Genomic DNA, 22,619 nt, shown 5'->3' on the forward strand with positions numbered 1-22,619 from the left:
TTGGTGTCTTTGCTGCAAATGCCTCAGGCTGTGGCTGGTCTTTGCTGTCCGGGTCCGTATGTTGGTGCGCTGGCTGCACTTACTAGCAGAGGTCACGACGTGGGACTGTCACGCTTTCCCTTGTGGCTCATGCCCCCGGTACCCTGCGGTTTAGAGCTGCGGTCATTCGCGTACTTAATGTCGCCTTCTGTATAGCAACTCTTGGTCCATGAGAAATGGTTCCTGTGTGGGGATGGCTCGTGTCCTGCCGGCATAGCCAGCCTTCCAGCCCTGGGTGCTGAGCCCATCGTCATCCACCCCTCCTCACCTCCAGCCCTGGGTGTTGAGCCCATCGTCCCCACCACCACCTCCAGCCCTGGGTGCTGAGCCCATCATCATCCACCCCCCCTCACCTCCAGCCCTGGGTGCTGAGCCTGTCATCCCCCCCCCCCACCTCCAGCCCTGGGTGCTGAGCCTGTCGTCACTCCCCCACCTGCAGGTCGCATGTCAAGTCCCTCGTGTGTGGGGGGACCTCATGGGCCCGGTGGTTCTGTGAGTCTGTATGTCTGTCCCTGTTCAGACGCCGTACCGTCCACGTTACCATAGCTCTAAAATGAGGCTTCGTCCCTGGTAGGCCGTGTCTCCCCAGCCGTGTTTCCTCCAGGGATGTCTGGTCTGTTCTGGGCTCTTTCTGTACCACAGAAATTTCAGAATCAGATTGTTGGTTCTGAGATGACCCGGTGGTGTTTTAACTGGAACTGCGTCTGGTTTGGAGCTCAGTGTGGTAAGGATCACTTCTTCCCACAAACATAAAATATCTCTAGTTATGTCGGTATTTTTTTAATATCTTCCAATAAGCTTGTATGATTTTTTACCCAAAGAAGGTCTTACAAATCTTCTCTCCCTGTTGCTGGTTTAGGGAGATACAACTGACTTTTCAGTGCTCGTCTTCTGTCCACAGCCTCACTCCCTATATGTGAGACGCTGTTTTCAACACAAGATGTTCAAGAGGCCCACAAGCAGAAATCATTGAAAATGTGAGTGTGAGCAGCACGTCCACTAGACTGAACAGGTGTGCTGTGTTATGTGCGAGGCTGAGGACTTTCTTAGCTGCTGTTGGGAGATGGAGACTCAAACCATGAGACGCTGGGCCGGCTGGGGCGTCCGGTACAGCCGGCCTTTCCTGACACGGTGATGAGTGAACGTGGTGTCACACGAATACAAAAGTATTGGGTGTTTCTGCTAAGTTACATTACTTGATCAGGAGCAGAAGATGAAAATTAGTGCCCAGTGTGAGTGTGGCCAACACTGCAGTTTGATTTGTGGCATTTTAATAAGTCTTAGAGGGGATCAGTTCTGTCTGTTACCCCGAGGACCCTACCCATTTTCGCAGTGGGCTTGTGTCCACGCAGAGGCACACGCACCACGCAGACGCGCACACGCACGGCCTTTGAAGTTTGCCTATCTCAGGACGACCTTTAGAAGCAGCCTCATCAAACAGATCGGGGCAGGTAAAATGTAAATTCACATGGAAGGTGAGCAAACTAGATGAACTTGGAAAGATCCATTCATCTGTTGTAGAAATATTAAACGAGTACCAGCATGTGAGGGTAGAGCTAGGCCTTGAGCATTCAGACCGTCAAGGTGGTAAACAGCAGACGGGTCGTCCTTCCCGAGGAGCGGTCCACGGCGGGGGTTGGGGGGGAGAAACAGAGAAACAAGCTGTGGTTCTGCACGTGATGTGGTACGGGAACCGGCACCTGAGTGCGGGGCAGAGTGAGGCCTGGCCAGGTTGAGGACACGTGGGGGGAGGTGGGGGAGGGGGGCTAGAAGGGGGAGGGGAGGGAGGACGGGGGGCTGCAGAGGCCTGGCCACCCCACCAGGCCCTTACAAGCCAAGCTCCAGGGGCTGGGGCTCATGGAGAGAAGCGGAGGGCTGCCCTGCCCCGTGACCGTGAGAGCTGTGAGGCCGTGTAGACGATGGCCGGGGAGGGGAGCAGGGCCTCAGGCTTGGGTCATGGGTTCCTGCGACGTCAGGCCCGGAACCAGGGCTGCTCCTTGCAGCCGAGCTGCCTTAAAGCCAAGCTGTTGGGATGGGGGGGGGCGGGGGCCTGGGCTGGGCCTGGCCGGGTGGGCTGAGCAGCACGTGCGATGGGGCATCTCCCCGGGTCTGGGGGTGGGGGGCCAGTCTGCATCCTGCGTGGGTGATGGTCCTCCTGCCTGCCCCTTGGCTGTGCCGTCACGAACTGGGTGCTGGGAGGCCCTAAGGAGTGGTTCCCAGGGCTCCGGGGAAGGCCTTTATGACACGCGGGGCCAGCGGGCTTCATCCCGCTGACTCCCAGGATAAGTAAGCGCTGCAGTGCCGTTCCCAGAGACGTGGAGTCCAAGACGCAGGTGGGGCGTCTGCGCGGGGACGGGGGCAGAGGGGGCGTCAGGAGGTGCTGGTGAGCATCTGCAGGGGGAGGTCAGGGGTCAGGAGGTGCCGGGCGGGGGGGGGGGGCGTTCACCGGGGGGCGGTGTCGGGAGGTGCAGTTGGGGCATCCGCATGGGGAGGTCAGGAGGTGAAGGTAGGGCGTCCATGCAGGGAGGTCGGGAGGTACAGGTGGGGCATCCACGGGGGTGGGGGCAGTGTGTCAAGAGGTGCAGGTGGGACGTCCACGGGGGTGGGGGTGGGGTGTCAGGAGGTGCAGGCGGGGCGTCCCTTGGGGGGCGGGGTGTCTGGAGGTGCCAGGCCCTGTGAGAAGTCTCAGCAGGTCCTGCACAGGAAGGGCAGGTCAGAAGGTCAGGGCGCGCATCCTGGAGGGAGGATGCCTGTGGCGGGAGTGAGGCCGCCCCAGGGCCGGTGTAGGGAGAGGGCGGGAGGCTACCCTGGGAGCCCCAGAGCACGGGAGCCCCGAGAGGGTGGGTGGGTGGGTCCCGAGGACTGACCGCGAGGGCGAGTGCCCTGCGGGGCTGGTACAGTCACCTGGGCCGTGGGGACAGCCCGTAGGTGCAGGGGGTCGGGAGAGCGCGCGTTCAGGAAGCTTCCCTTGCTGTCGTGTGTCCACAACCACGGATTCTGAAGGAGACCGTAGGATTCAAGCTGACTGTTCTGAGTCCGGGCTTCAAGATGAGCTGGAACGCCAGCCAGGAAGCGAGCACCTGCTGACGAGTGCCTTGGAGGAGGAGCCCCCGCTGATCTGTTCTGCGAGGGGAGGCTCCCACTTGCACTTTATGAGCATCCCTGTTGCCCCACACCTTTGCTGACGCTGAAATCCTAAGACTTTTTTAAAAGAATTTAAGACTTTGCCAGTCTGGTGAGGAAGGAGCATTTGTTCCTCTCTTCCTCCTTGAGAGACCCAGACACCCAGGCCGAGGGAGAGGCAGGCTCCCTGCGGGGAGCCCGAAACGGGACTCGATCCTGGGACCCTGGGGTCACCCCGAGCCCCCCGGGTGCCCTCTCTCAACACTTTTTAAACAGAAGCCTCGAGAATGAAGTAATCTGCATCAGCGCCTGTACTCAGGACCCGCGAGTGCCATCCATGGGCAGAGCGGAGCGTGGTGTCACGTATGGACAGCCTCTCATGTTGGTCATCTCAGATGCTGCTTTCTGGACATGGGGCGGGTGGCATTCGGGGGGAATTGTGCTCTGGTAACCAAGACGTGTGTGAGGCACCCCTAACCCCATGAGGGTCACCTTCACGGACACGTTGGCCCTGGGGTTATTTGCTCCCGAGCATCATGAGCTTTGTCAGCTGTGGGGCAGGTGTGTGTGGATCGTCCGTCACGGTGGCCAGTACTCACCTCTGGCTGTTTGGAATCGAGACGTGCTGAGTAGGAAACAACATACTGGATTTAAAAACGTTAGGGAAAAAAGTAAAATAACTTACTAATAATCTAGTGAATTGGGTCTAGAGATGAATCCTTTGGATTCCCACTGAGCCTCCTGTTCTAGGCAAACACCAGACGGGTACTTGGTGAGTTCTGTTCATATGTGGTTTCAAAGGTTTTCTTCCTGAAACAACGGTTTGATGCAGTTTTTTTAAACGTGAGTCTGATGCTACAGAGACACGGTCCACTCCCCTCATCTTAGGAACCTAAGCCTGATAGAGGTGTAGCTAGAATACAACGCACTGACTGACCTCTTCTAGCCCATTCATTTCTTAAAAGAAGCTTTAAGATTTTGGGAAACGCCTTCATGTCACGTTCCCACGAGACTTAGACCTAGGAGACTGAAGCAGAAGACCTTACGCCTTAGGGCCAAATACTAAGTATTGGAGAAATCTTTGTCAGACTTTTGGAGATTTCAGAGATTTGGGAAAGCTATCATGTCCTCCCAGGACAGCATAGATGCGGCTCCTTCACAAGAGGACAGGAAATGAGCCTGCGAACCGCCCGAAATCAGCAGGTGGAAGTGGTGGGGAAGACAGGCAGTTAGAGCTTGCTTCCCGATGATAGAATCCAGTAGTTTGGGTTTTCCCTCCCAAACCCCTGCTCTTGGTTCTTGCCTTGCACGTCCGTCCCTGTTGCCTCCATTCATAGACTCCTTCAGTGTAGACTCTTGTGCTTGAAGCACTAGGATCGTCGCTGTGACAGAGTAAACCCAGAACAGCATGCGGAGGAAAAGATGGTGTGTAGGGAAGGCCTTCAGGAAGGGCTGGGATGGCACCTCAGGACACCCCCCAGAAGGCAGCGGGGAAGGCCCTACGCCCACACCGGGGTGCGGGCACTCAGGGGCGAGCAGAGGATGGGGCGGGTGGCGAGCCGTGCCAGGGCCCGGCGAGAGCGGGTCCCCCGCGTGCTGCTGTGGGGCTCCCTGCAGACCTGGGCAGGCAGAGGCCGCGACGCCCCCGGCAGCACTGCGGCTCAGACTTGACTCCAGGTCGCCTGCCTCGGTGTCTGGGCCAGGCGGCCTTCAGGAGGGCGGCTTCCTCGGTGGAGCGCAGGGTGGAAGGAAAGCGTGTGGACTGGGTGACGTACCTGGGCCGGGCGGTTGTCGCTGGGGGAGCTGGACCTGCGTCCTGCAGGGTAGAACTGAACCTAATGTGGAAGCGAACCCGGCAAAACTTGAGATACTGTGTATGGAGATTGATACAACAATCACCGAGTGCCCGCTCCGTGCCCCGCTTTGTTGGGGAGCTTTGCCATTTATTACTTGTGTTGGTTCTCACGGCCGCCCAGGGCGTGGACAAGGACCGGGGGCCCAGGCCTCGCAGCAGGGCCAGGCTGGACTGGCCCGTCCCGAATCCACGCTGCAGCCCGCGGGGCCCCTGCCGGGAACCCTTCCAGTTACACTCCCAGCGGTGCCGTCAACACTCGCTTCATCCTAGAAAAGCTGATTTTGTACAAAGTGTCTTTGAAGTTGCAGCTATGATCTAAAACTAAGTGAACAAGTAAAACCATATTTCACAAAATAATCATGTTTAAAAATGAGGTAAAATCGATGTCTTCATCCGACAGGATGTTCTGCAAGTGCTGGTGGTGGTAGTTCCTCCAGTAGAGGAACTCGAGTGTGCCATGTAGAGGCGCGGACAGAAACGTTGCCGTTGACTAAAGAAAACCTGGTTAGTGGCCCAGTGGCATCAGGAGAGCTCACCCTCTACCAAAGGCCGGTGAGGGCCTTGACGGGTGACGGGGTGGAGGCCGCGACGGGCCTTCCCTGGAGAGAGGGAATTGTGGCTGTGGGAAAGGTAGGCTTTTCCTTTCTTAAACAGAAACTTGGGGTGAACATCTCAAATTGACTCCTGAAAGTGAAACAAATGAATGGATGTGATCCCAGCAACCTCTGAACGGACTTCAGTCTTCGAGGTGAAATGGTGCCCGTGTGTGTGTTAGGGAGCAGAAGCAGCACGCGGGCTGGGTGCGCCCCCTGTGAGACAGGCCTGCAGGCCACGCAAGGGCGGAAGAGGCCGGGCGCCTGGACGGCGGTAACACGGCCCGGCAAAGGAGGATGCAAAGCCGTTTCCCCGGCCTCCTCGGATACGTGCTGTCTCTGGCCAGAAAGGAAGACGTTGGATTCGGTGTCCCTGTCTGCACTCTGCGGGCACACCCCCCAAATAGAAACATATCCTACTCGCACTTTTGGCACCAGGATTCCTTTCTTACAACGGAAGTGGATTAAAAAATGAAAATCAAATCTGCAAATGGGAAACCCAGCAAAGAAAGTTTAGCATGAGAAACTGAAGCCCGTAAACCTTTGTATTTAAAACCAAACAGTTGGCACCTGGTTCTTATTTTTATTTAGGAAATAGTTGGATTCCTCACATAAATATCTTTATTCACATATTTAAGGTCTCTGGCTATACTGTTGCCCTACAGTAACTGAATCTTACTGTGAAAACAAATGTTATGGTTTCTTGCATCCTTTTATTTTTTATAAAAACCGCATTTTTACATTTTTATCGAGCCTCCCATCTGGGCAGGGGCTTGCAGCACCTGGCAGAATTCGGCGTGGCTGGGTGGCCCGGTTTTGCGAGTGCACGTGGCAGCTGAGCACGTGGGTTGTGGAGCAGAGCCACAGCCTGGAGCCCACCTGCTGCCAGCGCAGTCCCTGGAGCCCTGGCACCCCGTGCTTGAATCTGACCGGCTGCCCGCTGGCCCTGGGCTCATCCAGGAAATCCGAGTGTCCTGAGAGCGTGCGTGATGACTGAGGCGACGTAGGCAGGCGGGCAGTGGCTGCGAGGACTTGGGCTGCGGGACGGGGCCGCGGGCTCGGACAAGGCCGGGGGTCAGCGTCTCCTCTGGCCTGGCCCCCTCGAGGGGTGGCGACGCGTTTGCTTCCTGGGCCAGGACTCCAGCCCCTGCCCCACAACCTGGCGCTTCCCCGCCGCCACCCTCCCCAGACTCCAGGTGGACATCACAGTCACCAAAAGGAAGGAGCCGGAAGTCAGGTGCGTGGTCGGTCCTGACAGGGTGTCCGGGCTGCTGTGAACACAGCACAGAACGCCCCTGGGGAAGGAGCGTGTCCATGCTTGGTGCTCGTGTGAGGAGCGGGTGCTCGGTCTTCCGTGGATCGGAGAGGGTGACGGAGTCATTAGACCCAAAACGTGAAAAACCAAACGTGAAGCGTTTTTTTCCCCCTTCTCGTGGATACACGTGAGCGGAACAGGAAAAGCGTGAATGTGTGATGAGCGTGCAGCAGTGGCCTTGGGTGTTGCGGCCTATGCCCCCCCTCCTGGGCTCAGAACCTCAGTAGCGGCAGGAACCGGAAGCAGCAGAGGTTGGCTGGTGCGCCCGTCACAGCCCACGAGTGCCCACGTTTGCATCAGCGGGGAGGGCCCACCAGGCTGTCCTGACACGCTGCCCGCTGCTCAGCTGCATGTGATTCACTGCTGCTTGAGGAATAACGGGAAAATGCGCCTGCTGCTAAAATCGCAGTGATGCGACCTTCACTCCGCAGCGGTGTGCAGTGCGAGCACGTGTGCAGGTTATCATTTGTGATCCTTACTCCCGGCAAAGGGAGGTGCTTTATTTTACCTCTTAGTGGTCTGATTGTGAATACAGGAAAGCAAATGCTCTTCGGGTTTACGTGGGCAACTACGTCTTTCTCCACATGTATTTCAATAAATGTTGAAGCTCTTTGAAATCAAGACTTCTCATTCAACTCCTACGTACTTGTGGTTCCTGTTTACAAGTTTAATTTTAGCTTTGTTTTCTAAATTGAAGTTTTAATTTTGGTTAAAGCCGGTTCGTGAAATACCGTGCCATGGTGTCCGGGGACGTGGAGAATGGGATCGGAAGCCTCGTCTTCTGCGGCTTTGCAGGCACTGCTGATGTAGGAGGTTCCTTCCTAATAGAAGCTGGGCTGCGGGGGCGGCTGTGTTCCAAGAACAAGGGGTGTTCACTGAGCAAGGAGAACAGAGCCACTCACCCAAGGCAGGGGGCGATCCTGTGACTGAGGTCCCAGCAAGGTCCTCAAGTCAGTGATAGTGACTGATCTTTTATCGGTGCCAATCACCACCCCCAGGTGTCTGTTCATAATCACTAACCTAAAACAGGAGGACTTTGGGTTTGCTCCACTGATTCTGTCCCCCCCAGCCCAACCCCCGCCTGGAACCAGCAGTGAAACAGCCTCAAGCACATAACAGGCAGGAGATGCATCTGAGAGGAGGCTAACATAGCAAGTGAGGGGTTTTCCTAGGAAACAAGACTTAATTGTGTCTGTTCCAGTCGACTTCGAGGCCGGCGTCTCTTGGAAGGAGCTTGACGAGCACCGCACTGCCCGCTGGGTCACCACCACCCACCAGGCGTCTGACCAGCTCAACTAAGTGAAAAGTCACCTTCCCAAAACCTGTTTCTCCTTCGGGAACAGCACATCACCCTTATTTTCCTGTCTGCCCCCTGGTCTGCTCCCATTTTAGTCCCTCCCTTCCTCCGACTGAGGGTTTCTTGGGCTCATGTCTCACTTTGCTTTAAGCTCACAGAGCCCATCCCCGTCGGGTTCGCTTGCCTTCTGCGCCAGCCTCCCCAGGCTGTGTGCAGCTGTGTGTGGCCTCTCTGGGCCGTGTGCGGCCGTGTATGATCTCTCTGGGCCCTTGTGCGGCCTCCCGGGGCCGTGTGTGGTTGTGTACCACCTCTCTGGGCTGTGTGCAGCCGTGTGTGGCCTCCCCGGGCTGCTAGACCAAGCGTGTGCTGCTCGGTGTGGTATCAGAGGGGTCCTGACACTTCCCCCGACCTCCTGTGCCCTGTGGGCGATTCCCCGTCCACAAGGTCTGTGTCCCTGCTCCCACCCGGCCTCGGCCCTGCTCTCCTCACCTGAGGCACCTTTTCCGCTCACGTCAGGGAGCTCAAACAGACTTGGTTTCTCCTCCTTCCTTGCATCGAGCTTTAAAAAGCCAACCTCGGTTTCCCCTCGGGGACCGTGCAGGTCGGGGTCACCCGTGCGTGGCGGCTCCTGGGCCGGTCTGCTCGCAGGGCACCGGGCGGGTCATCGTCCTGGCCTACGGGAGTGGCCCCGCTGTGGGACCAGGCACGGTGACGGTCAGTGGTCCGACTGGGAATTGGGTGAGGCGGTACTTATGTGGGCTTTTCCAAGCCTGTGTCTTTGGAATATTTAAGTCCTTTCTCTCTTTTTTCCTCCTAGAGAACCCATCTTTTAAACAACACTCGACTTTGTGAACCTGAGGAGCTTCGGCCCTCGCAGGTGTCCGCGCCGCCCCCCCTACTGCCGCCAGTCCGTGCTACGCCGGTAACCCGACCAGGAGCCTGAAGAATTAAAATGCCGACAACCAAACCTTACCTAACAGCCCTGGTCTATCCTGTTCCCCCGCATTTTAATACATTATTTTGTTTTATAACCACTTCTAAACATTCTTGATTCTTTTTTTTTTTTTTTAACTAGGGAGTTTTGTTTTTGTTTCCCGTTTAGTGTACAACTACCTGCTTTTTGTCACTCATTTTGATCGATGACGGTGAACAAAGCCAGCCCAGCTGGCGAGGTGCTGTTCACCTGAACAGGTGCTGTTGTGCGGAAAGGAAACTGTGTGACTAATCCCAATGCTGGCTTTCCCACCTTCGGACGCTTCCCCTCGACTTCTCACGGTAAACAGCGGAGTCTTCGGAGCACAGCGGCCACGCTGCCGAGGAAACGTCGCTGCCGCTCAGGAGCGTTCCGTGCATCCGGAAGGTCTGCACGGAAGGTCCTCTAGCGTCTGAGGCTCGCTCTCGGGCGCCTCCACTGCGGAGCCGTGGGACCTGCGGCGAGGGCCGAGCCCTGCGGGTGGAGCCCCGCCCTCTCGACGTGAGAGGAGGCGCCACGACCGTCCCTCCGGGCGGCCCAGCCCGTCGTGCTTGCGGCCAGGCACGAGGTTTCCCGGCGCCGGGCGCTTGGTGCGGGCCGCGTGCGCTGTGCGGCGGCCCCGTAGGAGCAGGCGCGGGGCGGGCCGTGGCGGGCGGAGGGCTGCGGAGGCCGAGCGGCAGCGGCGGCCACGGGGCGGCGCGCTCTCCTTCGCTCCCACCGCCGTGCGGGCCTGTGCCCGCCTCGCGTCCTGGCAGCCTCCCCTGTACTCCGAGCGCCCCGCTGTGATGCGGCCGTGAAATAAAGGCTCTGTGTTCCCGCAGCCTGTCGCTTCTCGTCTGTGGGCGCTCCCGGGTCCCCGGCGGGGGGTGGGGCCGTCCTCAGCCTGCGGCCGCTGCCGCCCCCACAGGTTGCCCACGGGCTGGCAGCTTCGGCCCAGTCGCTGCCGGGGCGTCCCCTCGGGCCGCGAGCCCGCCGAGCGCCCCAGGCCGCCCCCGACGACGCCCTGCGCGGGGCCTCCGCCGCGTCCCGAAGGCCCTGTGATCCCGGGAGCGGCCCTCAGGCCCGGGCGGCGGCTCCACTGTTCCTCAGGAGGCACCGGCCGGAAGGCGGCTGCGCCCCTAACGGCCTCCCGGGCCCGGGGCACAGGGCACGTGGGTCCGCCGCCCTCCCGAGTGCGCGCGGCCGGCGGCTCGATCCAGGCGCGGGTGGGAGCGGCAAGTCCTCGCGGCCCGGCCCGCACCTCACGGCGGCCGGAAACCGCCGCGAGAACACGGCCTGCGCAGGCGCGCGGAGGCCAAGGGGGCGGAGCCGCTCGCCTCATGGCCCCGCGCATGCGCGGCCCTCGGAGCGCGCCCCGGTCACGGGACCCGCTCCACCTGGCGGCCGACTGTGCCCCGCCCACGGCGCCCCCTCCCCCACGGCCCGCCCTCTGCCCCTCCCCCACGGGCCCCGGCCCCTCCCCATCTCCCCCACGGACCCTCCCCTCCGTCTCCCTCCCCCACCGCCCCCACGGGCCCCCTCCGCCACCACCCCCTCCCCCACGGCCCACCCTCTGCCCCTGCCCCCTACTCCACGGGCCTCCGGCCCCTCCCCATCTCCCCCTCCGCCACCCTCCCCCACGGCCCCTCCCTCCCATCCCCCTCCACAGGGTCCCCCGCGCAGGCGCAGATGCTGGGCGTCCAGCTGCCCCGCGTGGACGTCGCGGCTGAGCCCCCATCAGGTTCCCAGAAAGCTCATCATCCGGATGGAAAGGAGGAGCCTCTGCCCTTAGTGACCGGGGTTTGGGGACGTGGGTTTGAATCATCGAAACAACAGCGGAAAGAATTCTTGAATTCCTAATCTGCCTGGTGCCGATTATAAATAAAACGTTTCGAATGTGTGTTTTGTGTTTGTCACTCACGCGCTGCGTAGGTTCTCATGAACCCACGGGTCCCTTCTGATGGGCGGGTGGTGGGGGGAAGCAAGAGCCTCGCAGTGATCCAGACCTCCTGCTGCTAAGCAACTCAGAAAGTTAATTTCCAGAACGTGTTTTTATTTTTATTATTACTTAAAGATTGTATTTATTTACTCATGAGAGACACAGAGGCAGAGGCAGGAGCTGCTCCCTGTGGGGAGCCCGACGTGGGACTCGATCCCGGGACCCGGGGTCACGCCCTGGGCCGAAGGCGGCGCTAACCGCTGAGCCCGCCGGGCGCCCAGGACGCGGTTCAATGGTCGTGAACTTGAATGACAGCAGACACCGTGTTGCGCGAGAACCTAAGACTCCAGGGTAAAGCTGTTCTTGGTGTCGGACCGTGTGCGTCTGTCCTTGATTCTTTAGTTGCTACTGAATTCTAGAAAACGCTCGCGGCTGTTAACTGGTCAAATTAAATCCAGGTAAGTCCGCCTGTTCGGGGCGCAGCAGGACACCCAGGGGTCGCGTTCTGCCCGCGCACCTCTCCTTTCTCGGGGCCGGGGTCCCAGCGCGGCTGCCGACCAACGTGCCAGGTCAGCACGGACAGCTTTACGTGGCTTGTAACAACAGTTACTGTTCCGTGAATTTTCACAGAAAAAAAGGCAACCTAAGGAGCGCGATTTTACCCAAGGCCTCGTGTTGGGGAAAGAGTTGGGACAGGAGTTCTTGCGAAGTAGGGGTAGGAGCCTCCCTGAGAGCCTCTGGGCCCGGGAGAGGCCTGGGAGCCCCGGGGCGGAAGGGATCTCTAAGGGAACCCAGGGACGGGGGTACGGCCAGCACGCCCCGAGCTGCCCCTGAGCTGCCCCTGAGCTTCCCCGAGCTCCCCCTAGCTGCCCCCGAGCTCCCGGAGCTGTCCGGAGCTCCCCCAGCTACCCGAGCTACTCCGAGCTCCCTTGAGCTGCCCTTGAGCTCCCTTGAGCTGCCTCCAGCTGCCCCCCAGCTGCCCCAGAGCTGCCCTGAGCCGCCCCCAGCCGCCCCCAGCCACCCCCGAGCTTCCCCGAGCTGCCCCTAGCCTCCCCCAGTCGCTCCCAGCTCCCCCCAGCTGCCCCCAGCCGCCCCCAGCTGCCCTGAGCTGCGGTTACCCTGTGCAGGTGCGGCTGTGGGTGGCGCCTTCAGCTCCGAGGACCGGGGCTTGGTCCCCCGGGAGGCCCCTCCGCTCACAGCACCGCCTGCGCCTGAGTCCCTGGAGGTGCTGGTGGGTGCGACACCACCCCAGGCGCTGCCTCCGGTGCGTGGCCGGGTCCCCGCAGCCGCGTCGTGCATCAGCCCCTGGCGGCCCAGCCTCGCCCCGCGCTGTCCGTGGGTGTCGGGGGGCAAGGAGACCCCCAGGGCCAGTGGGGCACCGTCCCCCCCCCCTCCCCGTGGCGCCAGCAGAGGCCTGGGAGCCCCGCGGGGAGGCCCCTCGTGATCAGACGCAGAGAGACCCGGAGGGACTGTCTCCAAGTGGTCGGGTCTCACGTGACGCACCCAGTGCACCCGGAGGCTCAGCTTCAGCGCCCGGTGCCGAGAAGCGCCAGGAGCGGGAGGGGGGGGCGAGCGGGGGGGGGGGGGGCGGGCGAGCGAGGGGGGCGGGCAGGTGGGCCGGGTCCAGGGCCGCGCTCTGGCTCTGGTCCTCGCCGTGCTGCGTCTCTAACCCGCGCCCCCTGCTCACTCGGTGCCGCTAACAGCTCGGGACATTCACAAGTGAAGCCGGGGACACAGCCAGACCTGCTGGGGTTCTGGAGGGGGGACGGGGAGCACCTGCTGGGGTCCTGGGGGGCACAGGGAGCACCTGCTGTGGTCCCGGAGCAGGGTGGCCCCTACTCCCTCACCCCTGCTCGGAGCTCAGTGCTGGCGACCGGTCATCCTCACGCCCTTGGGCGCCCTCCCACCGGGAAGAGAGCTCGTGCCGAAGCGTGGGCGTCCCTCCGGTTTGGAAATAGCCGCTGACCGGTCGGTCTGCGCGGCCAAGGCGAGCATCGTCCTGGAGCCGCTGACCCCGGACCCCATGGCCACGCACCCGCACCGTGACCCACACCTTGGGACCCGCATGCTCGTCTTGCGCTGTCACCAGGGTGCTGATGGGTGAGGGCAGCAGGGAGGGGACCGAGGCCAAGTCGAGGCCGGACCCCGAGACCGACGGATGCCCTCTGAGCGGGCGCGGGGACCTGGGGCCTCCTCACTCCGGCATCAAAGCCACCTGTGCTCCGTCGGGGCCACAGGAGGGGATCCTCAGCGATGTCACTTAAAAACCGCGTCCCCCAGATGACACCAGGCCCTGCAGAAGTCAGAGCGCGGGGCATCCAGTCCGCGGGGCTCAGCCAGCAAAGCCTGACTCCCAGCGCCGCCATGAGCACCTGCGCCGAGGTGAGCACCTGTGCAGCGATGAGCTTCTGCGCTGTGACGAGCATCTGTGCTTCGATGAGCACCTGCACCAAGGTGAGCACCTGCTCCGGGTCGAGCACCTGCCCCGGGACCAGCGCCTGCACCAGGATGAGCACCTGCACTGCAATGAGCACCTGCAACCGGGCTCCCAGCCGCTGGGGGCGGCTGCTTGGCACAGCGGTTCCGAGGCAGCCTCCTGGGCTTCTGTCGCCGCAGCTGGTCACCTTATTTCATAGTCGTCACTGTCTGGCGGTAGAAACGTGCCGCCCCGCCGAGGTCAGCCCCCCGGGTGCGGTCTGGGCACCCCCCGGTACCGTGACCTGCGTCTCCGCTGGCGGCGCGCCCACAGCCACTGCTCCTCGTCCACTGGAAGGACAACCGGCCATTAGCATGGGGTCCCCCCACCTCCCCAGCTGCAGGGCCCCCCACCTCCCAGCTGCAGGGTCCCCCACCTCCCCGCCGTGAGGTCCCCCCCGACCCCCCACCGCCCCCCACGGGAATGTGAATGAATGCTCCCGACGGTGGCGGACACGTCATCCTGACAAGTGCGAGCTCAGTGAATTCCAATCCCACAATCAGCGTCCCTAAGGCCCCACTGGGTTGGCATTGATAAAGCAGGTCGTAGGCCGAGGCGGGGGTGCGAAGGGGGACACAAGCCCCCTCCCAAACCTGTGTGGGGCCATCGGCTGGCGCTGCCCTCCCCCTGCTGCCTCTCATCTTTCACTGAACTGACGGTTGCGACCTTCATCGCCCGCGCACCTGCCCGACCCCGCGAGCTCCCGGTGGTCCCGGGCCGGGGACAGTGGTGCCTTCCCATGCAGCTCCCTTCGGTGGCCCGGCCCGAGCCCCTTACTCCGGCTGTCACCACCCCCCGCGACCTGTGGCCTCCCACTTGCCTCTGAAGCTCCAGTGTCACCCCCCTGGCGGCCATGCAATGTCCCCGGGGGTCCCCGCAGGTCCCCCGGGTCTTCCCGGAATGGCAGCAAATACCCCCGCCTTCCCGCCCGCCCGGCCCCAGGCCTGCTTCTCCTCCTCAGAGTCTTCTTTCCAGAACCGCAGTTACTGGGTCATCCAGAGCCGAGACCAGGAGCCTATAGCGGGGGCTGCGTGTTCGTGGGTCTTTGGCTCGATTGGGCCCACGCGGTGAGTTCCCCACTGGGCACCGCGCCCGCCCTGGAGGAGTCACCTGGGCCCTGGGTGCGACGGGCGTGGGTTCCCCGGGCCTCAGAAGCTGCAGCAGGGGACGTGGGGAGGACGGGGCAGGGCCCACACCGGGAATCGCTGTGCACACCTCACGTGCCTCATTCTTGCGGTGGTGTCCTGTGGCTGTCGCCCTCGCTTGTCTTACTCAGGGCCGCACACGCTGAGGCAGGTGACACGAGTTCATCTGCGCTCTGGAAGCTTCAGGCTGCACCTGGCCCGCAGGTGCCATGCCCACCTGGCCACACTGGGCCCCACTGCCCACCCCCCTCCTGGGACCACCGCTGGCACCAAGGCGGCTCTCGAGGGGCCCTGCTAGGCCGCAGGCTCATCCGAAGGGGACGGGTCTCTCTCCCCCGTAACCCCGAAGACTGACCACACGATGGGTGCTGTGACGGAGGAACCGGGACACACAACGCAGAACTGAGAATGGGCGACCTGGGCAGCGAGACTGATGGACAGGAGTTGGGGAGCGAGAACCAGCACGGAGAGCCCCAGGGGGAGCCCACCAAGCGCAGCACCCCCCCTGCCCCCTTTGGCTCCCCTGGCTCAGGGAGCACACCGGGAGGCCCCAGGCAGGTGACACCAGGTGGCCTTGAGAACACAGAGTTTGTCCTTGAGCCCCCTCCATAGGCGACGGAGGTCTCCCTCTTGAGGCCCCAGGTGAAGGGACGCGGCCTCTGGGACTCAGGGCGAAGCCTTGGCACTAAGGAGTCCCTGTCACTCATAAGCTGTCCCGTGAGGAGAGCAAAGCCGCTCCAAGCTTTCATCAGCTCCTTGCCTTGCTTAAAGTTCTCCTCTGGCCCCCTCCGTGTCGGTGGGTGCACCCCTGCAGCAGGTGCCTGCGCACGTGCAGTCTACATGGTAGCGGACAAGCCTGGCTCCGGCGCCCGCCTGCCCAGTTCCGTTCTGGTCTCTCCCACTCTCCAGGTGAGCGATTTGGGCAGCTTAGTTAATTCTTACAAGGGTGATTTTTAATCATAGCTATGCTTGTGCCAAAACACAGCTTCTGGGGGGTTGTAAGCTGCAGGAGTAGTGATCACGGTAGTTTTGTGGTAGGCGCTCTTGAGAACCTTGTGCGTAGCGCCTCACTCAACCGCCACACCAACCGGATGGCTATTTCCTGCTACGACCCGATTTTAGAGACGAAGAAAGGACCTCAGGAGCTTGGGTGGCCGTGGCGACATCTGGAAGTCAAACCCCATTTGGTTTGGTTCCACAGTCTGAGCTCTCGACTAACCCTTACGTCGTCCCGACTTGTTCTTTCTCCCTCTGGATCGCGGACTGCCGGGACACGCATATGAAGGTTGGTGAAAGCTGTCTGGGTGCCCGCGCATTTTCAGCGCTTGAGATGTTTGTTCTGGAATGTGAACATCGCCGAGGGCCGGACTGCGATCACTTACTGGGCCTTATTTTGGGTCTAACCCCATATGGAAACTTGCAGGCATTCAATAGACTTGTTTTTAAGAAAATAATGATTATTTGGGCACTGTTGGTTATTTAGAGAGCATTCTGTGCTTGGTTAGGGTGAAGGTATTTGGGGGGCAAGTATCGCACTGTAGGTAGAGGTTTAGGAATCGCAGGACTTGGGGAGATCATCCAAGCCTCAGCTCCACAAGGTAGGAAATGTCCATGGCGGTGGGCGATGAAGGCTTTGCTGGTGGGAGGTTCGGGCTTCCGAGCTGCCTCCAAAGCTACTCCTCGAGGCAAAGGATGGAGAGCGCACGACGCTAGAGAATTTCCTTTCTTCCTTTGTGAGAACGTTGGGGTCTACAAACTAATTAGCTCTGCGGGCACCATTACCTCTGAGTGTGGGGATCAGTGGTGAGCGATCACAATACCATCCATCACATCCTAAAATGCCTCTTTGGCGGATGGACTAGGACATATGGGGTGGGCGAGCTGGTTTTCTGCTCCAGAATGTAGGACTCTAGGGTTCTGTGAACACCCCGCTTAATCTCTCAATGTCCTTTTCTTTACAGGAACAAAATAGGAACGATTACATTTGCCGTGACCCTGGTTGGAAGATTCACGACGTGACACTTGACCATCTGCCTACGGTTTTTAAGTGGGAACTGCTAAATAAAGATACAAACTGTTGATATCTTATTTGGGGCCAAGTGCTCTCAATTCCCCTAAAAGTATAGAAATGATATAACTACTTACACTTAGGAAAACAGCTACAGAAAGAACAGCCTTTTAAAAATATTCTTAAAGATGTCTTTCTTTAAAGGAAAATTTGGAAAACAAAGGGAACATACCTACATAAAAATGAAAATATGTTCAGGCTAAGGTTGCCTGCTAACCCTGGAAAACGTATAGGCAGGAGTTACCCATGAAAGGATGCACAGTTCCCTTTGGGAGAAGAGGGAAAGATCAGCAGCCTGCGGTGTGAGTAGGAGGTTTTTGAGAGCCATGCAGGGCAGGCTGCCCAGGAGCTGCCCCCTGGCCAGTGCCCACAGGGACCAGCACCCTGACCCCACTTGCCGCAGCCAGCATGCCGGGGCCCAGTCCAAACTGAAGGGAAGCAGTGAGGAAACCCGCTTTGGCCGTGGGGCTGGCAGGCGGTGTTCCCGTGGGCCAGGGGGCAGTCCTCCCGTGGGGGGGCAGTTCTCCCATGGGGCCAGTGGGCGGTGCTCCCGTGGGGCAGCGGGCGGTGCTCCCGTGGGGGGGGCAGTCCTCCCGTGGGGCTGGCGGGCAGTGCTCCTGTGGGCCGGTGGGTGATGCTCCCATGGGCCAAGGGGTGGTGCTCCCATGGGGCCAGGGTCAATGCTCCCATGGGGTTGGCGGGCGGTGCTCCAATGGGGCCGAGGGTCGGTGTTCTTGTGGGGCCGGTGGGAGGTCCTCCTGTGGAGCCTGCAGGCAGTGCACCCATGGGGCCGATGGGTGGTGCTCCCATGGGCCAGGGGGTGGTGCTCCCATGGGGCCGGCAGACAGTGCTCCCGTGGGGGACAGCCCTCCCGTGGGGCCTGCGGGCAGTGCTCCCATGGGGCTGGCAGGCGGTCCTCCTGTGGGGGGGCAGTCCTCCCGTGGGGCTGGTGGGCGGTGCTCCCATGGGCCGGTGGCTGGGGCTCCCATGGCAGGTAGTGCTCCTGTGGACCAGCGGGTGGTGCTCCCCTGCTGTCTTGCAGGCACTGACAGGGGCCACCTGGTGCATGAAGTGCCTGGGGTGGAGTGGCGCTGGCCCCTCCCCCTCCCCATGCCTCGCCCCTCCCCCCAGCTCCTCCCCCCCCAGCCTCCCACCTGGAGCCGCAGCCCTAGACCTCAGGAGACGCCAGGGAAGGGAAGGGGAGCCCGGGAGGGCAGGTGGCGGGGCGGGGGGGGGGGGGGGGGGTTGCTCGTCACGGTGGGTACGCAACTGCCTCTGCTGGGAGTGCGTGGCCCCAAGGCTGGGGGACGGGGAGGCCACTCCTGAGGCGCCGCCCAGACCCATGACCGAGGCCACAGCCAGAAGCAGAGACGGGCCAAGTCTCTAAGGGCTTCTCACGGTTTTGCCAGGTGCTTTTTGGGGTTTTGCAGACCTGGGGTGGTTCTCTGGGTTATGAAAGGCCCTGGTGGGACCCTGTCCCCGGGCCTGGCCCCCCTGGTGCGTGGCGGGCCCTAGATACGTGGGAGCCCCTCCGGGCCCACGCACGTGCAGGGGGAGCCTCGGCGGCAGGGACTCTGGGGGTTGGCCTGTGGTGCGGGGGGCCTCCTGCCTCCCCCCACATTAGGCGCTGCCTCGGGGGCTCTCTCCGGAGCATGCGCCGGGCAGGGACGTGGCCAAGACGGAAGCGCCCTGCTGCCTCGACCCGTCCACGCCGGGCCTGCCCCGGGCCAGCCCCGGGCATGGCACTGCGCCCCCGCTGCCCGCACAGGGTGTCCCCTCCCAGCCCTGGGGTGCAGGCGCAGCACCGGGTGGGCTGCCGTCCCCGGGCTCCCGAGGGGACATGACCGTCGGCCTGGGCCTTGGCTGAGTGTGGTGCGTTCACGTCCCCCAGCTGAGCAGGGCCGCATTGCCTGAGCGGCGGGAAGCCTGGAGGCCTCCTCATCTCTGCAGATCACAGGTGTTTGCCCAGACGGCGCCCGGGGCTACAGAAGGCTGTAAAGTCAAATCCTTCTTGAAGCATCTGTCCCGGCACCGGGTGCCTGGCTGAGTGGCCTGGCCTCAAAGGGCTGACGGCGGAGGCGGAGGGCACGTTGGGGCCGTTGGCTCCCTCGGCCCATTGCTTCCCTCGCTTCCCGCTTGCTGCATCTTTGAGATACTCAAGTTACCCAGAAAGGCAGCCGGAAGTGAAACCTGGGTTGGACAGCTGGCTCCGGTCTGTGAACGCGATGCAGGACGGCGCTGCTGCTCCGCGGGGTGCTCGATGCCGGGCCCGGCAGCACTGCCTGGGCCGGGAGCTGCCATCCTGCCCCAGCATCCCGGGGAGCCCCCAGGCTCTCCTCCCATTTCAAGTTTCTCTTCCAGGGCTTGGGGCCGTGAAGGGCCAGGCAGCTGAGCAGCGGAGGCCGCGCCGACCTAGCGGGGAGGAGGGCTGGGCCTGCTGCCAGACAGGGACACGGATAGCTGGCTCCTCCGGGATGGCGCTCACAGAGAGGAGGCACAGGACGGAAAGCCAGGGAGAGTCGGTATGTCGGGATGGAACCCCGCAACCCAGCGGCGTGCTCCCCATCCTCCAGGGCCTCCTTGTGTTCCCCGTCTCCTCCCACAAGTGTCCCCAGGCTCCTGGGGGGTCAGTCGGTTAAGCATCTAACTCCTGATCTTGGCTCAGGTCATGACCCCAGGGTGTGAGATCGAGCCCTGCACCAGGGTCTACACTGGGCGTGCAGCCTGCTTGAAATTCTCCTCTCTCTCCCTTGGCCCTTCCCCTCTATTAAAAAAAAAAAAAAATACCCCAGCTGTCCTTCTGTTTGATCGTAGGTCATACGTGACGGCCTTCACCGAGGGTCGGAGCCCCTGTGGGCAGCGGGGCCCCTGTAGAGACATCGCGTGCACCTGGCACACGTCCGCGGGAGAGGAAGGACCTTCACGCCCGCCTCACTGCTCCTTTCCTGGGTGCCGTGCGCGGCAGCAGTGCCGGCCTTGGGAGCCCTGCCGGGGACCCTTCAGCTCACCGATCTGGTGCCTGCCACGCACCCGAGTGACACTCAGCCCGGCGTCACACTTCAGTTGCTCACTTACAGCAGAACTCAGCGGCGGCCTGACTGGCTCAGAGCTCCTGGTGCTTCGCTTTGGTTTGGTTTGGTTTTTCCTTCAGACTAAAGACTCACGGAGAGTTGACGCCAAGCCCTCAGCCCAACGTTCGCCAAGCGCCCTGATCGCACAGCGTTTGGCACCTTAATGAGAACAGGTGCGTGTGTGCACACGTTGCCTGCACGCCTGTGTCTGTGCCTGTGTCGCGGCCCCGAGCCCCGTTCTGACGGCCGTGGGGTGTGCTGCCATGGGGTGGAGGCCCGTGGCACAGGCCCGGGTGCTGCTCCACAGGTGGGCTGGGGGGTAGGTTGGGGGCAGGGTCTCGGTCAGGGTGGGGGCCAGGCTGGGGCTGGGGGTGGGGGTCGGAGCCAGGGTCGGGTCGGGGCTGGGGTCGGGTTGGACTGGGGCCAGGGGTTAGGCTGGGGTCAGGGTCTAGGTCGGGGAGGGGCCAGACTGGGGCTGGGTGTGGGGGCTAGGGTCAGGGTTGGAGTCAGGGTCAGCGCCACGCTTTAGGTTGGGGCTGGGGTTGGGCCAGGGGTTGGGGGCAGGCTGGAGTTAGGGTCTAGGTTGGGCCGGGGTCAGGGATTGAGCCAAGGTCAGGGTCTAGGTTGGGGTAGGGGCCAGGCCAGGGCTGGGGCTGGGGTCAGAGTAGGCGCCGGAGTCTAGGTCGGGTCTAGGCTGGGACCGGGTGCAGGGGTCTAGGTCGGGGCCAGGGTCGGGGCTGGGGTCGGGCTGGGGGCCAGGACCAGGGGTTGGGCTGGGGTCAGGGTCTAGTTCGGGCTGAGGGCCAGGCTGGGGCTTGGTGTGGGGGCCAGGGTCGGGGTTGGGTTCAGGGTCGGTGCCACGCTCTAGGTCGGGCCGGGGTTGGGCCAGGGGCTGGGGTCAGAGATTGGGGGCAGGCTGGCATCAGGGTCTAGGTCGGGGCCAGGGTCAGGGGTTGGGTTAGGGTCAGGGTCTAGGTCGGGGTGGGGCTCAGGCCAGGGCTGAGGCTGGGGTCGGTGCTGGGGTCTAGGTTGGGGCCAGGGTTAGAGGTTGGGCCAGGGTCAGGGTCTAGGTTGGGGTGAGGGCCAGGCCAGGGCCAGGGCTGGGGTCAGGACTGGGGTCAGGGTCGGCGCTGGGGTCTAGGTCGGGCAGGGGCCAGGCCGGGGCCGCAGTAAGGAGTCCTCCCACAACTCGCTCAGGCCCCAGCCCCGAGGGACCCTCGGTGACATGGGGCAGGCTATGCAGACCCACAGGGAGGCCCCGGCAGCCGATGGCGCGGGGCAGGGTGTCACGCGGGGCGGGGGCGGCCGCGGCCTCCCACTCACCGTGCACGAGCTGGGCCCTGAACCAGGCGATGAGCAGGAGCAGCAGCAGGACGACGGGCAGGAAGACGGCGGCGAGCAGGAGGCTGCCGGGGAGCTCGGCCAGGAAGGCCGCCGGCACCGAGCGCATCGTGTCCCCGCTGGGACTGGCTGTGACCTCCGCTCAGCGCAGCTCCGTGGAATCTGGTGGACTTTGCTCTGAGTCAACAGCCCTGCGGGTTCTGAGCGGACTGCTGGCAAGTTACTCTGTAACTCGGCCCACAGTGTAGGGGAATTGGAAAGCGCCCCTTCCAGACCATTCCGGACGAGCCCGCTGGCGGGGTTGGCGTGACCCCGGGGGCCTAGATTTCGTGGTGTCCAGTTTGTCTGGGATGAGAAGTACCTGACTCGAAGCAAACCCTACTGGCATATGTGTTCTACTCATATATTCCCAGACGTTGCCCGAATTTCTATATTTTCTAAATTTCAGAGTTGGGATTACACGTAACCACGTTCCTGTAGCTGTGAACCCGTGATCTGGAGAATGTGAATTTTCCTTCCCACGCAGGTGTGTAGCTAATACTGGGCCCGGGCCTGGTCCCCCTGGGTTGGGGAGCAGCAAGTGTGCGGGCTCCCTGGGGCCTGGGCCGGGCGCCGCGGCGAACAGCTTCGTCCCAGCACAGAGACGTCTTCATGGCAGCAGGAGCCCTTTCGGTGGCCCCGGCGTCACCTGCCCCACCCCGCCCGCTCTCTTCCCTCCCGAACCCTTGGCGCCCTGTGGCCGTTTCTCTGGGTGCTTCCCACGGGGCGGCCATGCGGCCTCTCTCGGCTTGACAGGTGCTCGCTGCGACCCTGATGCCCCGAGCCGGGGACCCGGGACATGCAGACTGTGTGTCGCTCCATTCAGCGCCCTGGCCCCGGCGAGCGCCGAGCAAGGTGAGGTGACTGTGGCGTCAGTGGGAGCCCTGGGGAGACACTGATCCGGGAGGGACCCAGGTCACGGTTGTTAATAGGACAATGTCTGCCCCTAGCGCGGCTGGGAGCGGGGGCCTGCCCCCTAGACACCAGACACAGGGCAGGCCGGGAGCGGGGGCCACAGGATGCTGGACGGGGCCGCGGGACACCCTCTGACCCAGGAGGTTGGCTCAGCCCCGGAGACAAGGGGCCGAGGACAGGACCTGGGGCCTCGGCGGCCAGGTCCGAGGGTGGACGTCCCGGAGCTGCCGCTGGTCCCGGCTCGGCCCTCGGCCCCGCACCTCCGGTGCTCCACAGAGCCCATTCCTTGCTCGGAGTGGCCATGGGAGGCGGCTCGGAACACGCCCCGTGGGGGCCCGGGGACCCCCGAGTCACCGCGACACACGTGGGGAGGGACCAGCTTGGAGCCACGACCAGACCCAGCCCCGTTGTCACTGATGACCTGCATGGTGCCGGGTGTTTGCCGAGCCCG

The 22,619-nt window shown here is 62.2% G+C and overlaps 2 protein-coding genes across 28 annotated transcripts in view; one reads left to right on the forward strand and one right to left on the reverse strand.

Moving 5' to 3' along the window:
• EPB41L2 (erythrocyte membrane protein band 4.1 like 2) overlaps positions 1-10,015 on the forward strand; it is a 194,893-nt gene extending 184,878 nt beyond the window's left edge. For 19 of the 26 annotated variants that reach the window (XM_072764305.1, XM_072764271.1, XM_072764242.1 and 16 more), the window contains one exon: positions 9,040-9,256. In XM_072764305.1, coding sequence (XP_072620406.1) covers positions 9,040-9,165 — 126 coding nt within the window. In that variant the 3' untranslated portion in view covers positions 9,166-9,256. Of the gene's footprint in view, positions 1-940; positions 1,017-9,039 lie in introns of all 26 variants that reach the window. The other 7 variants (XM_072764362.1, XM_072764387.1, XM_072764402.1 and 4 more) reach the window with 2 other exon arrangements.
• A 2,969-nt stretch (positions 10,016-12,984) lies between these two features.
• Positions 12,985-21,457, reverse strand: SMLR1 (small leucine rich protein 1). 2 transcript variants are annotated; one of them, XR_012002676.1, is made up of 2 exons: positions 21,197-21,341; positions 12,985-13,879 (listed from the first exon to the last, which is right to left on the reverse strand). XR_012002676.1 is itself a non-coding variant. In XM_072764414.1 (2 exons), the coding sequence occupies exons 1-2, from the start codon at positions 21,321-21,323 to the stop codon at positions 17,002-17,004; spliced, it is 987 nt and encodes a 328-aa protein (XP_072620515.1). In that variant the 5' UTR covers positions 21,324-21,457; the 3' UTR covers positions 16,920-17,001. The 2 variants fall into 2 exon arrangements, 1 of the variants encoding a protein (XP_072620515.1); XM_072764414.1 differs by lacking the exon at positions 12,985-13,879 and adding an exon at positions 16,920-17,861 and having other exon boundaries at positions 21,197-21,457.
• Positions 21,458-22,619: the final 1,162 nt, after the last annotated feature.

This window comes from Vulpes vulpes, chromosome 1 (assembly GCF_048418805.1).
Source record: "Vulpes vulpes isolate BD-2025 chromosome 1, VulVul3, whole genome shotgun sequence".
NCBI lineage: Eukaryota > Metazoa > Chordata > Mammalia > Carnivora > Canidae > Vulpes > Vulpes vulpes.

Coding starts and splice junctions, on each gene's coding strand:
- SMLR1 (XM_072764414.1), bottom strand. CDS start 21,323: ATGCGCTCGGTGCCGGCGGCCTTCCTGGCCGAGCTCCCCGGCAGCCTC. Junction 17,862..21,196: donor CAGGGCCCAGCTCGTGCACG/GTGAGTGGGAGG, acceptor TTCATGCACCAG/GTGGCCCCTGTCAGTGCCTG.